The sequence below is a fragment of the Chiloscyllium plagiosum genome, chromosome 7 (genome assembly GCF_004010195.1).
Source record: "Chiloscyllium plagiosum isolate BGI_BamShark_2017 chromosome 7, ASM401019v2, whole genome shotgun sequence".
In the NCBI taxonomy this organism is placed as follows: domain Eukaryota; kingdom Metazoa; phylum Chordata; class Chondrichthyes; order Orectolobiformes; family Hemiscylliidae; genus Chiloscyllium; species Chiloscyllium plagiosum.
In genome coordinates this window covers 6,063,041-6,081,111 of record NC_057716.1, presented here as the reverse complement: position 1 = coordinate 6,081,111, position 18,071 = coordinate 6,063,041, and the positions used below count along the sequence as shown (strand labels likewise).

The window sequence follows — 18,071 nt, the reverse complement described above, 5'->3', positions numbered from 1 at the left end:
CGTGGCTAATTAAAGGTCCTAGTTAATATAGCTGACAAGTCTGTTTCTACATGGTTCAGAAAGGGTGCCACATATTACAAAAAAAGTTTCATTTTCTGGTGCACCATAGTTGTCAGGAAGTCAAGGGGGATATGTTCCTTGACTAATCTATGCCATCCCGATAGGCCCAAAAGATTTTCTGAAATCCACCTCATCAGAATGTTCTTCCTCATGCAATAAGTAAGAATATTAAACAGCTTCTTCTCATGCTCATGTAAAAAATGCAGATTTGGCAGGCCTAAGAGGAGAGATACCGGATCTACTTTGACTTTGGTCCCCAGGACCCTCTCCAGTACACTTGCTATAGCACCCAGTACTGCAGAGCTTGTGGCATGAACACAAACAATGGATAAGAGTGCCAATACCTACTTTGAACTTGGGGCACATTGGAGATGTTCCCTTTTTAAATTTCACAGTGTGTTCTGGGGCTCAGTAGACCCTGTGAAGAACCTTCAGTGCATAGCCTGTGTTCTATTACAAATAGAGATCTTTCTCTCATTCTCCCAAATGTCGTCCTCCTATACCTTTGAAGAGATCTCCACTCCAATTCTTGCGCCCAGATCCCACAGAGCCATTCAATATCTTTTGAGGTGCCACCTCCCAGTAATGGTAAAAGGTGCTAATAGAGAGTACTTGTAGTCTGAAGTACTGTCCTCTCTGCATCAAACCTAATAAGGATCAACTAACAGTGTGTTCTTTTTTACTGATCTGAAAATAATGAAAGAGGTCCCTACTGGGCAATTCATATTTATGACTCAGTTGATCAAGGTGCTTTCTAAATGATACAACATGAAATACAGTGGATGTGCAGAGACTTGGGGCATCAGGTGCACAGATCTTTCAAATGTCACAAGCAGATGCAGAAAATAATCAGAAAACTAATGCAATGATGGACTTGATATCAAGAGAACTGAAGTACAAGGATGTAGAAGTTATCCTGCAAATATTACAAAAGCCTGGTCATACCCTGCTTGGAGTACTGTGAGCAGATCTGGGCACCACACCTTAGGAAGGATGTATTGAACTTGGAGGGAGTATAATATAGGTAAATAAGAGTGAAACTGGGACTTACGGGGTTAATTTATGAGAAGTGTTTACACAATCTAAGCCTGTTTTCTCTGGAATTTAGAAGGTTAAAGGATGATATGATCCAAGTTTTTAAAATATTAACAGATAAAGGCAGGGTACATTTTTTAAAAAATAACTTTCCTGTGGTCAGAAATTCTAAAACTTGGGAGCATAGGCTAAAAGTTAGGGCCAGATTGTTAAGAGATATTAATGAGCACTTCTACACCTAAAGGGTGGTAAAGATTTGGAACTTTCTTCTACAAACAGCAATTAATGCTACATTGGGTGTTAGTTTTAAATCTGAGATAAATTTTTATTAAGCAAAAGTATTGAGGAATGTCAGTCAAAGACAAGTACTTGGAGTTAGGCCACGGATCAGCCATCATCTCATTGAATGGCAGAACAAGCTTATAGGGCAGAATGGGCTACTCCTCTTCCTATGAAAATGATTCAATCTCAAGTTAGTTACTAATTTGTATGTAACTGGTTTGAAAGATCTGTGCACCTGATCCCCCAAGTCTCTTTGCACATCCACTGTATTTCATGTTGTATCATTTAGAAAGTACCTTGAACAACTGAGTCGTAAATATGAATTGTCCAGTAGGGACCTCTTTCATGATTTTTAGATCAGGACATTGTGCATGTATTGAGCCTCCTATGATTTTGAATAACGTTGAATAACATTTTGAGTTGATCACTAAATGTTACATATCAATTATTTAGTGTATGCAGTATACCATTGTTGATTCATTTACATCTATTTTTTTTCATCCCTTCATAATCAACAGTTAGAGACCAGAATTCGCACTAGTTTGGCAGCTTCAAATGACCCAAATATCAGTCAATTTGCATAAACTTAAATGGTAGTTTCGCAAATATTTAGGGTGTGTATAAAATCAATAAAACATTCAATGTTTACTTGGATTTAAATTTTATTTCTTACAAAAACGTTGCGATATGCTCCATTGTTACCATCCATGTTGATGCTTGCATTTAAGGTTAAGCAAGAATAAAATGGTGAATAGGTTGTTATGACTTGGATATCAAATTCCATGGCTAAGTGATTAGACTATTTAGTAAATGGAGGGAGGAGACTGATGTCTGTGGAAAGAGTCTTGTAAAACATGACTCTTATGAATAGTGCAGTAGCATATTACCTTTTAGCCATTGTTTTCTCAAACTCTGATGCATTCATGCTGTTTCCATTTGGTGTGAACAGATTGGCATAGCAAAGGGTGATATTTGTCACTTTTGTTTGTTGTATAGTTTCCAATGGTCATACGACATGCCTGCGCATGTTAATAGAAGCTGCAGGTGGCTTGGATGCAGTCGATGTGACAGATGGCAATGGACAGTAAGTAGACATAATTTTATTTGAAATGACTTTGTGGTAACACTTTGAAGCCATTTAGTTCTTGAAGAAATTTTTCAATAATGTTTAACATAACTGGGATTTCTCCTGTCCTCCTTCAGAACTTCCATTTGCCCATTGAACCTGTGCTAGGTCCTTTGAAGAGTAATCCAATTCATCCCACTTTCCTGCTCTTTCCCTGGATCCCTGCAATTATTTTCTCCTTTAGTACAGCATTTTTTTTGAGACCTTTGTTTTAGGCCAGAAGTCATGGGGCGCCTTTGTATTTTCAAGAGATTTAGCTTCAACTAAAAGAGAATTGAGAGGCCACTGCTGTGATGAATGGAAACACCTGATCAGCACTCTCATTTGGGTATGACAGCCCCAAATAGTGGAACTTGCTATTGTTCCCAAATATGATGCCAGGTCTCAGGGCTTAATTGATCCATGGAGATAATTTTTTCTAGTCCAATGAACTTTAATCTGGACAAGGAGCTTCCAATCATTCAGGCAGCATGGCACTCATTCCCAGATTGTTCCACTCTTGCTGTGCTCATCAGATGTTAAGTGTAATGACCACACAACATGGTGTCCCACCAAAATCCCATATGAATATCAAGCTCAGTCCCAATCCTTGATAGGTTTTCATCTGGCTGTTCTTCAAATTCCCCACGGCCCAGGAGAGATCAATCCCCAGCTATCATGGGACCGTAATAGGAAAACAAAATACTGTAAATACGAGAAATCTTAAAAAAAAAAAAAATGCTTGGAAAACTCAGCTCAGGAAACCTCAACGGAGACAATAATAGTTAATGTTTTGGGTCAATAACACAGTCATTGTTAAGGTTGCTGAGTTTTTCCAAGGTCTGTGTATTTATTTCATGTAACTGTAAACCTTTATTCTTAGAATCATTCCAGAAAATGTCGCCGGAACCATCCCAAAGCTTTTGCATTTATTCCTAAAGTATGGTACCCAGAATCAGACATAAACTTTGGTGGAACTGAACTAATAATCAGCATAACTTTTGGCATTGTTTGTAAATTTTGGGATCCAATATGCTTTATTACCGACTTGATTAATCTGTCCAACTGTCTTAAAGGATTCATGTACAAAAACCTAAGGTGTCTCTTCTCTTCCACCCTCTTAGAAATTGTACCATTTTTTGTAAGTATTGTGTCTCTCCATTCTTCCTAACAAAATCAGTCACTTCAAACTTTTCTGTGTTAAATTTCATATTTGTCCAAGCATTTCACCAGCCTATATCCTCTTGAAACCAATTACTATTTTCCTCACGTCGACTACTCAAACAAGTTTAGTGTGATCTACAAATTTTGAAGTGTAGCCCTGTATCTCCAGCTTCAAATCAGTAACGTATATCAGAAGTAGCATTGGTCATAGTACCTCATCTTGGGTAATTCTACTCCTCTTTCCTCAAATCTGAAAAGAGCATTCATTACAACTTCCTTTCTATCCCTCATTGATCCTTTATCCCCAAGGGTTCAATCTGTCAAACATTTTTGCAAAATGCATATTGGCAGCATCAACAGTACTGCTTTTATTCACCTTCATTAATTTCATTAAGCTCAAATCAAGTGAGCTAAACGTGATTTGTCCCTAACAAATCTGGCTCTATTTTGTCAATTAATAAATGTCCAAATGATTGCTAATTTTTTTTCAGATTCCTTTTCTAAACATCAATGGCATGCAAGCAAATGTCTGTAGCCATCTAGCAAATGGCAAGGAGGTAATTAATCTAATGGGTAGTTCTTCTGTAACACAATGGTTGCATCCTTATTCAACCCTGCCTTATAGAAAATTTGTGCTTTGCCAACACTAAGCCCTGTTTCTAATGTAATCACATTACAGCTAACACACTTTTTAAAAAGTTTGCGCTTTAGAAACAGGGTGTCCCCCATTCATCAATTGTGTTACAATGAATTCGTGTTAATGAAACTCATTATGGCAGAACTAGCTATGTCTTTACAGTGCTTTTGATAGAGCTGTAGATAAAGCAGATGGGTGAATCTTCCAAGCTTTGCTAAACAGTGTGAATTTGTAAAATCTCAGATATTGAATTTGGATGTGTCCGTATGACGATCTGCTGTGTGAAGCTTTGCAATTCATAATGTAATCAAAATTCAGTTGATTTCACGGAAGTCGTTTGTGCGTCATGTAGAACTGCATATGTTATTACCTGATGAAGGAGTGTCACTCCGAAAGCTAGTGTGCTTCCAATTAAACCTGCTGGACTGTATCCTGGTGTTGTGTGATTTTTAACCACCTATCACTGAGGCTAACTTGACTTGTAATTGCCAGGTTTATCCTTTTTTGTTTGGAGCAAGGATGTAGCATTTGCAATTGTGACAATGCTCCTCCTTTAACAAGGTTATGTTGTCTTTTTGTTTCAAAGGGGGTTGTAAAAGGCAGAGGTTTCAATTTGATTGGGCCACTTCGATTGTTGCCTCAGGCTGTATCGGTTAGTCATAATCAGGGAAAAAGGCTTTTAGGTTTCTTTTAAAAACATTTGTACAATGAAAGGGATGTGGCCAGTTCCCCCACTTCAGGGATTTTTCTAGGTTGGTTTAGTTTTTAGCTGCGGGGCCCAAAGAAACAGTGAAAAGAGGTTCCATGCTGATTCTCTGACATCTCTCTTGTGTGTTTATGGGGATGTTGTAGGAAGTTGCACTCGAGTCAGTTGGGTTTTCAGATAGGTTAGGTTATTCCGAATTCTCTTTTATTCGTGTTTCATTGAGTAGTTAGTAAATAAATTGTTTTGCTTAAAACCGAGTGGAGGGAGAGGTTTGACCAGCTGAATCACTCCTGGAATATCCACTTTAAAACAACTAGGAAGTTAGGGTCTGGGCTACCTTATTGAAATGTTTTGAGGGGATCTGGCCTGGTCCATAACACAAACCTCTAGTTTTTTTGGCACCATATCTTTCATCTTAAGGAGGATTCTAATATCATGACCAGCATACCTTGTAATTTCTGTTTTTATTTGCAACAGATGCACATTTCATCAAGCTCCATACACTTCATGTATTACCAGCTGCCTTGGTGCCACTAATTATTATTATAGCTCGTCGATTATCACATTTGTCAAATTTTGGTTACTATTTCAGTTTCTATATATTAACTCTTTTGACATACTGCTGTAACTTCAATGTTACGCAATTGCATGTTAACTTGTTTAATAATAATCTTCACTAGGACACCAATGATGCTTGCTGTTGCTAATGGACACATCGATGCTGTCATTCTATTACTTGAAAAAGGTGCAAATATAGATGCAGCAGATAAACGAGGCTGTACAGCCTTGCATCGTGGGGTGAGGCATGCATTCAAAACTTAAATACAGGATGTTAATTAAACTTAACTGTATTTCAAAAATGCATATTCGCTTGCAGATTTTTCAAACGTAAATCTACTCCAAATCTGAAGAGCTAAAGGAAATTAAAATTCTCATCATACTTCCTCATAATTTTTTTGCATTAAAATTGTTTTCACTGGTTTTAAATGTGCGTATTTTCAATGTCACTGGAAACATATTATTTGATTCTTCGATGATTGATTGTTATTAGATGTAAAATAGTTTAACTTCTGAATTGTGAACGTTTCTGTTGGGGTGGCTCTAGTATGTTTTCCACTTCAGAACAAATTTCATAGTGGAACTGATCCTTGCAGCAAGATTTTAATATGCTCTGTGTGGATTTGGGTAGAAGTGGGATTGTGGAAAGTGGAGCTGGGAAAATAGTAGAAATTGCTATAGGGTCGCTATCCTGATTTCTTTTTGCCGCCTCCAGTTTTCCTAGGGGCAGGTTGAAACTGAAGTTGGAAATTTTGTGGCTGAAGTGACCATCCAATGAATGCAACTAATTCTGCAGTCAAAAGCCAACTCTCACTTGCCCTGCCTCTTTCCCAATGATACATGTGTCACATTCTGCACTGGTGTTTGGAAGATCAGAGCAGGCAAGTGCACATGAGGAAAGAGTGAGGCTTGAAACCGAAGTTAATTCCCAAGTATAAAGGTGGAAAGTGGCAAGCTTTAGACCAGCGAACAATTCATGGGAATTTCTATCAGCGTGTCTGTAAGAGGATCAATTCTGTTGACATGAACTTTGGTGAACTGTATAACCAGGACCATGCAAATGTGATAGATTCCATTGTTTCTGTATGCAATTTGTGCTTTAAGTCAGTACACAGTGAATATTGCAACTTTTTAGGCTGGAATTGCTTCCAAGGGATTTTACTGTTTAGTTCTGGTTATTTATAGTTCTGGCCTCTTGTGATAGGTCACTCAAAACATTTCAAGGATTACTCAGCACATCAGAGGTTATAGGCAGTTGGATGAGGACAGACACTCCATGCAAAAAATACATGAAGTGCTGAAATGGTAGCTGAACTAAATTTTCTAGCGATTCATTGAGAGTTTGAGAGCAGTTAAATCTTTTTCTGCTTTTAGAACATAGGGTCATAGAGTCATACAGCATGGCAACAGACCATTTGATATAACTCATCCATGTTGACCAGGCTTCCCAAATGCCTGTGTCATTTGGGAAGCCTGTGTTCGCCCATAATTATATAAACCTTTCTTATTCATGTACCTATCTAAATGTCTTTAAAATGTTGTAACTGTACTTGCCGCTCTCGCTCCCTCTGTTAGAGCCAAAAAACTGCAGATGCTGGAATCCAAAGTAGACAAGCAGGAGGCTGGAAGCCAGGCGGCGTCAGGAGGTGGAGAAGTTGAAGATTTGGTGTAACTCTCCTTCAGGAATGATTCCTGAAGGGTTATATCCGAAACGTCAGCTTCTCCACCTCCCAATGCTGCCTGGCTTGTTGTGTTCTTCTAACTTTCTGCTTGTCTACTCCACCACTCCCTCTGGCAATTCATTCCATTAACACAGTGAAACAGTTGCCCCTCACATCCCTTTTAAATCTTAAATCTCGCCTTAAACCTGTGCCCCTGGTTCTGAACTCTGCAATGAGTTTTGCTTTGTCTCCCTTTTCTGAAACTATTTGCTTTTTCAGTAAGGATAACTCTGTTCTCTTTCATTCAATTTTTTTCCCAAGAAATCACATTAACCAACCTAGTAACATCCAAACAGTTCAATTTTCCAATTCTCATGATCCATAACAATATGTACTTCTAATATGCCTTCCATGTTTGGGAAAATGAAATGTCATTTCAACTGTGATTCATTACAATGTAAACATGACTCAAGTAACAAAATGCAAATAAAGTTACATTTATTCATCCTCGTTCACTCTTTACTCAGGTTTTATTCAACTTGTCACCCTTTGTGAATCTTGAAACTATTTAGGCATCTTTAAATTCTTGATAATGTGCCTGCAGTTCAATCAACGTTTTCAGTGATATGTCTCTAGTTGTTCAGTGCTGCAGAAAGTCGGGGTTGAAAACTCACAATCAGTAATTGCTTGATGCAGCTGAACTATATTAGTGCTCAGGAAAAGCCTTCAGTGATGCAATGGTTGTGTCCTTAACCCTGGAACAAGAGCCTAGGTTTGAGTCTGAGGTATGTAATTACATTTGTGAATGGGTTGATTATAAGAATAGATTATTTTAAAAAAAATCAGGGGGCAGTAATCACATTGTGAAGCTAGCTGTTTGTGAAAAGCTAAAGTTGTGCCTGACAGTAAGTGAAGTGAAGTGCCCAAGAATTCAGGAAAGCATAGTCCCAGGAAAGGAACGTGGACCACCAGAATGTGAACAGTCCATGATGTAGTGGCTTTTGAAGGAGTTGCATAAATAGGCCTTAAAAAGAAAGGTATTTGTAGTCTCTTGTAAAGTTTTCATGGCCCACAGCTATTAATATCAGGGTGAAGTTTGCTGAGAAATCCATGGGATCTGTTATGACTGCATTTACTAACTTTTTTTTCTCAAATGATTATTGTTTCCTAGCCAGATCCTTCCCAAACATTTGGTGACTTGATTCAGATCATCACAACAGGTTGGGGAATGGTTTGGAAAATACAAGACATTAGTACATTGATTTGGGTAAAGACCACAAGAGTGGGACAGGAAGGAAAAGAGATATTTAATGGTGGTAGTACAATCAGATGAAGTAATGGCACAAATAGTGACAAATTGTTTAGATCTACTAAATTGTTTAGATCTACTTTAAGTTTTAGAGACCAAGGGTTCCATTAAAGGACGGCAAAGTTTGGGAAATAAATGTTACAATGTACCCAATATTTCAAAGTTAGGCACAATGGAAAAGGAAGGATGATGTAAGGGCACTCCTGAGAAAGCATTTTAGCTCAAAAGTCAGGAAGTAAAATCAGTATGGGTGGGGATTAGGAATTCCAAAAGTTAGAAAATACCGGTGTAATAGTTACATGCCAAAAATGGAAAATACCCAGTATAGTGATTGTAATGAGGTCAGCCAGGCACTCTAACCACCACTCCTTGACATTCAACAGTATCACCTTTACTGAACCCCCACTGTCAACATCCTTGGGGTTACAATTGACCAGAATCTCAACTGGAGTGGCTACAGGAGCAGGTCAGAGACTACAGAAACTGTGGCAAGTAACTCACCTCCTGATACCTAAAGTCTATCCATCATCTACAAGGCACAAGTCAGGGGTGTGATGGAATACTCCACACTTGCCTGGATAGGTGCAGCTCCAACAACATTAAAGAAAGTGTCAGAGACTACAGATACTGTGGCAAGTAACTCACCTCCTGACACCCAAAGTCTATCCATCATCTACAAGGCACAAGTCAGGGGTGTGATGGAATACTCCACACTTGCCTGGATAGGTGCAGCTCCAACAACATTAAAGAAAGTTGACACCACCTAGGACAAAACCTGCTAGATTGGCATCACATCTGCAATCTCTCCACCACCAGCGCTCAGTAGCAGCAGTGTGTACTATCTACAAGATGCACTGCAGAAATTCACCAAAGATCCTTAGACAGCACCTTCAGAACCCACAACCACTTCCATCCAGGACAAGGGCAGCAGGTACTTGGGGACATCATCACCTGCAAGTTCCCCTCCAAGTCACTCACCACCTTGACTTGGAAATATACCTCCGTCCCTTCACAGTCATTGGGTCAAAACACTGGAATTCCCTCCCTCAACCCACAGCAAGTGGACTGCAGCGATTCAAGAAGGCAGCTCACCACCACCTTCTCAAGGCAAATACTGATGGGCTATCAATGCTAGCCAGCCAGCGATGCCTAAGACTCTCAAAAAAAATTTTTTTAAAAGTGCCATGCACGTGTAAACAAAGTGTGACAGGATACTGGCCTCATGATTCGGCAATTACGATGCGATAAGGCAAGATTTAGGATGCAAAGGATGGGGAAGAAAACTGCAGGGACTGGGCACAATTGAAATGTGGAGATTATTCAAGTAACAGCTACTGCGTGTCCTTTGATAAGTATCAGGCAGGGAGGAAGTGGTCGAGCAAGGGAGCCATGGTTTACTAAAGGAGTTGAATCTCTTGTCAAGAGGAAGAAGGAGGCTTATGTTAGGATGAGACATGAAGGCTCAGTTAGGGTGCTTGAGAATTGCAAGTTAACCAAGAAAGACCCAAAAAGAGAGCTAAGAGGAGCCAGGAGGAGACATGAAAAGTCATTGGCAGCTAGGATCAAGGAATACCCTAAAGCTTTCTATAAGTATACCAGGAATAAAAGAATGATTAGAGAAAGATGGGGCCAATCAAGGGCAGTAGTGGGAAGTTGTGCGTGGAGTCAGAGGAGATAGGGAAAGTGCTAAATAGATATTTTTCATCAGTATTCACACTGGATAAAGACAATGTTGTCAAGGAGAATACTGAGATACAGGCTACTAGACTAGACGGGATTGAGGTTCACTAGGAGGACGTGTTAGCAATCTGAAAAGTGTGAAAATAGTTAAGTCCCCTGGTCTGGATAGGATTTATCCTAGGGTTCTTTGGGAAGTCAGGGAGGAGATTGCAGAGCCCTTTGCTTTGACCTTTATGTCATCATTATCTACAGAAGACTGTAGCAAATGTTGTTCAAGAAGGGGAGTAGAGACAACCCTGGTAATTGTAGACAAGTGAGCCTTACTTCGACTGTTGGAAAAGCTCATGAGACAGGATTTATAATGATCTAGAGAGGAATAAGTTGATTAGGAATAGTCAACATGGTTTTGTGAAGGGTAAGTTGTGCCTCAAAACCTTATTGAGTTCTTTGAGATGGTGGCCAAACAGGTGGATGAGGGTAAAGCAGTTGATGTGATGTATATGGATTTCAGTAAGGCGTTTGATAAGGTTCCCCACGGTAGGCTATTGCACAAAATACGGAGGCATGGGATTAAGGATGAATTAGTGGTTTGCATAAGAAATTGGCTAGCTGAAAGAAGACAGAGGATGGTGGTTGATGGGAAATGTTCATCCTGGAGTTGACTATTGGTGCGCCGAAAGATCTGATTTGGGGCCACTGCTGTTGGTAATTTTTTAATAGTGAGGCCATAGAAGGATGGCTTAGTAAATTTTCAGATGACACGAAGGTCAGTGGAGGTGCGGATGGTTCTGAAGGCTGTTGCAGGTTACAGAGAGACATAGATAAGCTGTAGAGCTGGGCTGAGAGGTGGCAAATGGAGTTTAATGTGGAAAAGTCTGAGGTAATTCACTTTGGAAGGAGTAATAGGAATAAAGTGTGCTGGGCTAATGGTAAGATTCTCGGTAGGTGGATGAACAAAGATTTTGGTGTCCAAGTACATAGATCCCTGAAAGTTACCACCCAGGCTGATAGGCTTGTTAAGAAGGCATATGGTGTGTTAGCTTTTATTGGGAGAGGATTTGAGTTTTGGAGCCACGAGATCATGTTTAGCCGTACAAACTCTAGTGCTGCTGCTTTCGGAGTAAGTTCTGGTACCGCATTATAGGAAGGATGTGGAAGCTTTGGAAACTGTTCAGAGAAGATTTACTAGGATGTTGCCTGGTATGGAGGGAAGGTCACATGAGGAAAGGCTGAGGAACTTTGAGACTGTATCATTAGAAAGAAGAAGGTTGAGAGGTGACTTAATTGAGACGTAAGATAATCGGAGGATTAGATAGGGTGAACAGTGAGACCCTTTTTCCTCACATGGTGAATGCTAACACTAGGGGGCATAGCTTTAAATTGATAGATGTAGGACAGATGTCAGAGGTAGTTTCTTTATTTAGAGTAGTAGGGGTGAGGAATCTCCTGCCTGCATCAATAGTAGACTCGCCAACTTTAAGGGCATTTAAATGGTCATTGGACAAACATATGGATGAAAATGGAATAGTTCAGGTTGGATGGGCTTCAGATTGGTTCCACAAGTTGACACAACATTGAGGGCTGAAGGACCTGTACTGCACTGATATGTTCTATGAGAGTTATTTAACTCAGATACTAAAAAGTTAGCAAATTTTAAAAAACATCAGCAGAGAAGAGGCAATGGAGAAACTTGGACTAAAATCCAATAAATCCCCAGAAGCAGAAGGCCTACATCCTAGTGTTATATTTTTAAAAAAGACAGCTGCTACTGAGAGTGCTGCTAGTGTCCCTTCAAAGACAGATCTTTTGTGTTTACGTACTTCATTTTGCTTGCTTACCCTCATTGGACAGAAATCTCTGAAGCAGGATGCCATCCAATTTTAAGAGTATCTGGAAGATCTATTACTCAAAAAATTTGATTCCTGACCCAAAAATGGCCCCACAATAAATCATTTGGGTTTTGCTCTTACACTTTGTTTTCAGTCAACACCATTGTCTGAAGATAGAATGAGTTATGTCTGGTGGCTTCATATCACTGTTACTTTAGATATTTGCACGTGATTTCGAAACTTCACAGTTGTATTTATGTTAGTGCTGCAAGATACTGGATTTATTATTGTGAGCCTGGCAGAGTCAAACTAGGAACATGTGTTTACTTTGTTTTAGCCTTCTGTGGAAATACACTATTAAAATGTTGGTTCTTTTTTTATATAGGTTGTTACAGGTCACGAAGAATGCGTGGAAACATTATTGGACCATGATGCATTTATCTTGTGTCGTGATTCCAAAGGAAGGACCCCGTTGCATTTTGCAGCAGCTTGTGGTCATGCAACGTTATTGTGCAATTTATTGCCGTCAGCACTTTCTATAAGTTCCCTCACAAATCTTGTAGATAATTATGGCTATACACCATTGCACTGGGCTTGTTATAATGGTAAATAACCAAATATTTATAATAATAAATGTGAGCTTCAGCTTTTCATAAAACACTTCAGTAATTTTGAAACTCTCTTGTAATGTACAACACATTTCACCTAAAATGTAGACTAGCTGATTAAGTTTAATGGTGAAGTATTTGCCATGGAGGAATAAGATAATGTCCATTTAATTCTCCAAAAATGATTTTTGTATTCTGGCCATGTCATCGTATAGGACTAGAAAGAGAAGTTTAGGACTTTGCCAGAGGGAAGAATGGAGACATTGAAGGGACACTGATCCTCAGCATTTCAATAATTCTTGGTGATTGTCAATGAAAAGGCATAAGCCAAGTCAAAGGAGCAATTTGGCTCCTCCTGTCCCAGCATAAGTCTCATGCAGCGTAAGGAATGTCCAAAAATAGAAAATAAATGGTTTGCCAAAACATCATAGTAGAAAAATGGAGAGTAATTAAATCAAGTTTTTAAATTGCTTTTCAAGAAGAAAATTTACAACTGAATTTCTCAGAACCCTGAATAATCTGGGAGTGATTTACAAGTTTGCTAGCTAATCTTGGAGTTCAAATGCTGAATTTCACGATTAGGTTCAAACCTTTTATTCTCTTATCTATTATTTTATAGGTAATAAAGTAATACAAATTGCATGCAGGTATCAAAAATGATTGACTTAAAGTTGGTTTTGTTAATGATCCTTGATCACATTTTTGAGCAAAAATGTCAAATTCCGAGGATACTGATGTGATATTGAAGGATGCACCTGCGACAGGTTTATCTACAAATAGTTTGCATTATTTTGCAGAGAAGATCCTCAGTAAATACTATACTTTAATTCTGGAAATCATTTTGTCATACAGTTTTTATAATTCAGAAATCTTTGTTTTATTAGGTCATGAAACCTGTTTGGAGGTCCTACTGGAACAAAAAGAATTTATCAAATTTGGGGGTGCTCCTTTTACTCCTTTGCACTGTGCAATGTAAGTCAATTGTGAGGCAATTTATTCTCAGTAAGACAAATGTAAATATTTGAAAGTTTTCTGGAGAAAGTAAATCCTATTCCAGAGTTAAGTAGCAAATGCATCAAAATGCATTTCTGACCAAATCCTGTAATATTCTCATGCTTGAATAATCAAGACCCATTGTTAAGTCTTTAAACAAGCGTACGATCCAATTAACGTATATTCTGTTGAACACATTGTTCTACAATATGTTTGCTACCTTAGTGAAGAGAATGGTACAGAGACCTTAAGGGGAGAGAACGGGTTGAATGGTCATTAGTTTGAACCAGTATTCCACCGCTGGAGTTCTGTTGAAACAATACTTGGCAACATCATTATATGTTACAGATTTAGATGGTCCAGTGATCATTTCCTGTTTGTCCATTATTTTGTCTATTCCTGAACCAGTCTTGAACTTTACAAGGATGTTGCCAGCGTTGAAGGATTTGAGCTACAGGGAGAAGCTGAATAGACTGGGGCTGTTTTCCCTAGTGTCGGAGGCTGAGGGGAGACCTTTAAAGAGGTTTATAAAATCATGAGGGGCCTGGATAGGGTAAATAGACGAGGTTCTTCCCCAGTGGTGGGGGAGTCCAGAACCAGAGTACATAAGTCCCTTTTAAATCTTTTCCCTCTCACAGTTAGTGTTTACACATGGTCTAACTCGTGAGTAACTATTCAACACACCTCATACTTATCTACACCTCCCCCAGACAAGTGTTAATTAAATCTCCCTGTTCTCACTCTCTCCTATACATCTTTTATGAATGCATTTTTTTCTATTTTTCATTACCTTTGTGAGGTTCAAAGGGATCTGTTACAGAACTTCAAAGCATCTTGACTTTGTATTTCTAATGCATTTGTATTTCTAACATATTTGGATTGAGCCATGTAATGGATTATTCTTTTGAAATTTTATTTTGAATGAGGATCAGTCTGACGGCAAAGTCTTGCAAGTTATCGGTTGGTTGTAAGATTTGGTGATAAAGTAAATTTGAACAAAATACAATAACACAAAATTGTCTGAAATTCGCACACTGATTCTAGATTTCACGAAGACATTAACTCAGTTGTCCTGTAAGTATTCGTTTCTGTCATTTGTTTTTAAACTGCTAGCAATGACATCCGATATTTGAGCAAAAAGAAATTCTTAAACTGTCTTCCATGTGCAGAGGAGATTTTAACTATTTAAAGTATGTAGAATTAGAGCCATATGGAAATATATCCGTGCCAAAACACATGAGACATCTGGCACCATCCATCTATATTGGGATTGATCCTTGTTGGTAAATAACTTTCCCCTCAATCGCTAAATCTCAAAATTAATTTCAGAGACCTTCAGTCATTTCTGTGTGAAGAAAGTTCTCCTCCCTATCCTAAATCTCACGATTTTAACTTTATATCTCTGGCTTCATTCTGATACACTAAACGACCGCATGACATTTGTTTTGATCTACCCAGTCCCTTTTTATAATTAAGGATGATGTTGATCTTTAGATGTTTCTTGTTTCACATGATATGTGGCATTTGAAAAAAAAACTGTTAATATGGTCGGTCAGCTACATTTTATTCCGGAGAGCAGCATAAGACACTGATTAAAGTTGTTCAGCAACAGAATTTTGCAGTTTGTGGTTAATTATACAAATGAGTTCAGTACATTATTACGTGACTGTAATACTGAATTGTTTTAGCCTAACATTGACACTACATGAAATCGTTTGCTTTTCAGTGGTCTAAATATTAAAAATTTGCACAATAAAATTGTTACACTTCAGGTTTCCTTTTTCCTTCCATTGTGTAGGCATGTGTAATTTTATTTTACAGTTAGTGTTTTGTTGTAGAATGCCCCCTCATGGTGATTCAAAAATTAGTTTTTCCAGATGAGTTTATTCTTTCTAAAAATAAACTTAAGTGCTCATATAAATCACCTTTTGTAATTCTGAATCTTGCATCTGTTACATGCCAGTACCACACAGAAAAGTATTTGATGCATTTGTAGAATGTGAGAAATGCTAATTCATCTCAGATTTCATATCCACCTAAAAAAGCTGTTGATCTAACGTGTACTGATCTACAGGCTGCATTATTTACGGGGATGGAGAGATGCAATGAAGCTGAGGCTAACAGTTGCATTGAATTTGGACTGCAGAGGTCTTGGTGCATTTCGTATCTGGACTTCACCACATTTCTGTTTTTTGTGGTTTTCAACTTCTCAACATTTCCCAATTAGGGGCAACCCTGCCAACTCTGAAGGAGTGAGAGATCAGTACTTGACTGGAGTGGGTCAAGATCAGCCCCAGTTGTGGCATGTACCAGACATAGATATTTTAGAATGCAGGTGGAAAGAAAGTGTTTATGATCAGGATACAGAATGCCAAAGGTCCATTTGACTGATTTGGGGGAGCATTCCAACTTTTCCTATGTGAACTGTTGTAAAATCCTTGCCTTCTGGATGTCCCCTCCACAAAAGAAACAACGGGGGCATACATATCAGGTTAGGGATGCAGAACCCACTTTAAATTTGAAATAAGAGATCTTGTTGCATGTTTTGAGGTAAGGTGATTTAATAGCAAGATTATTGAACACTTGATTTGTTCAATTTTGAGAAGTACAACATTTCCAAGTCATTTCAGTGATATCTTCACTCTAGTCCATGCTCCTAAAGACCCTAATATGCAAAGTTGAACAGAGACACCGAGGTGTTCAGGCACATTGTTCTTTGAAAGCCAACAGGATGGTGAAGATGGTGTTTAACACACTTCCCTTCCTTGCACAGACCATTGGGTATAGGGGTTGGGATGTCATGTTGAGCTTGAAGAGGACATTGGTGAGGCCACTTTTGGAGTACTGTGTACAGTTCTGGTTGCCCTGCTGTAGGAAGGATATTTTTAAATTGGAAAAGATTTACCAAGATGTTGCTGGGACTGGAGGCTTTGACTTATATGGAGAGGCTGGATAAGTTGGGACTTTTTTCACTGGAGCATAGGAGGTTGAGGGGTGACTTTATAGGAGGGGTATAAAATGAGGACAATTATGTTGTGTCCCTCCAGCATCAGTCAGGAGAGGCAAAATTATGGTGGGGGGGGGGGGGGTGGGAATTGTGGGCATGAACAATGAATAGGGGATGCAGGCTCAAGGTTCCAGGGGGTTTGGGGGAGGTGGGTGGGACTGTAAAAGATGGGTGAGGTGAATTTTTTTTCTACAAAGCGTAGTGAGTGACTGGACCGTGCTGCCGGAAGAGGTGCTAGAAGCAGACACAATAGCAGCATTCAGGAAAAACCTGGATAAATACATGAATAGGAAGTAATGGAAGGATACTGATTCTGTAAGTGAAGACTGTTTGAGTATGGCAGGACAAAATAACTGCGCAGGCTTGGAGGGCTGAAGGTCCTATATCTGTGCTGTATTGTTCTTTGTTCATCAGGGGCATAACTAAGGTGAAAAGCCAAGGTCTTTTCCCTAGGGTGGGGAGTTGAAAACTAGGGGGCATATTTTTAAGGTGTGAGAAGAAAGATTTAAAAGGGATCTGACGGGCAAGTTTTTTCACAGAGTGGATTGTATGCGAAATGAGCTGCCAGAGAAGTGGTACATGCAAGTTTAGTTATTTATGAATTTTTCCATGAATAGGAAAGGTTTAGAGGGAAATGGGCCGGCCAACCGCAAGCAAGTGAGTGGTTTAGTTTGGTAAACTTCGTCAGCGTGGCCAAGTTGGATGGAAGTATCTGTTTCTATGCTGTGACTTTATGAATAATTAATAATTTAATCATTCTGAATTGATTTCACACTCAAAGCTTCCAAAAATGTTATTTTGCAAAGAGCCAACTTGACCCCACAACCATTTATTCCCTTTATTCCATTCCTGTTTTTAATTCTCTCCCACTCAAATGTTTATTCTAGCTCGTCCTGAAGTTTGCACGTAGTCTTGACAGTCTCTGTGCAGCATTGAATTGACTGGCAACTAATATTTACTGGGTTATTCTCTCATAATTGTAGATACATCTGTTCTGAATTGCTAATTTGCTAAATTAACATGATCTTATTTAATTCCAATCTTTATTTGAGCAGAAACAGCTTACATTTGTGTTTTCTTGACCATGGTATTCAACATTGAAACCGATAAATAGGTGCAGAAGACCTAAGTTAGTGACAATATCATCTTGCAATGTTCCTATTGGGAAGAAATCTTTTACACATGTTTGGACTAACTTGTCAACTGCATTAGAAATATAAAGAAGGATTTTCAAAGTATAGTTGGATGCTGTGATGAACAGTAGAGTATGAGTAAGATGAGATTTGATAGACCAAGAGCTTTTGCTTTTCCTGCATGACCCAAGACTTTTCCTTTGCTTACAGAATAAATGACCATGAAAATTGTGCAGAAATGTTAATTGAAGCTTTAGGTGCTAAAGTTGTTGATTCCAGAGATGCCCAAGGAAGGTATGAAAAT

At 38.8% G+C, this 18,071-nt stretch overlaps 1 protein-coding gene across 7 annotated transcripts in view; it reads left to right on the top strand.

Annotated features, from left to right (window-relative positions):
- The window catches only part of LOC122551273 (serine/threonine-protein phosphatase 6 regulatory ankyrin repeat subunit B-like), a 223,967-nt gene that overhangs the window by 161,172 nt on the left and 44,724 nt on the right, over positions 1-18,071 (top strand). For all 7 annotated transcript variants that reach the window (XM_043692915.1, XM_043692912.1, XM_043692917.1 and 4 more), the window contains 5 exons: positions 2,374-2,461; positions 5,670-5,787; positions 12,412-12,631; positions 13,519-13,606; positions 17,978-18,061. In XM_043692915.1, coding sequence (XP_043548850.1) covers positions 2,374-2,461; positions 5,670-5,787; positions 12,412-12,631; positions 13,519-13,606; positions 17,978-18,061 — 598 coding nt within the window. The remainder of the gene's footprint in view (positions 1-2,373; positions 2,462-5,669; positions 5,788-12,411; positions 12,632-13,518; positions 13,607-17,977; positions 18,062-18,071) is intronic.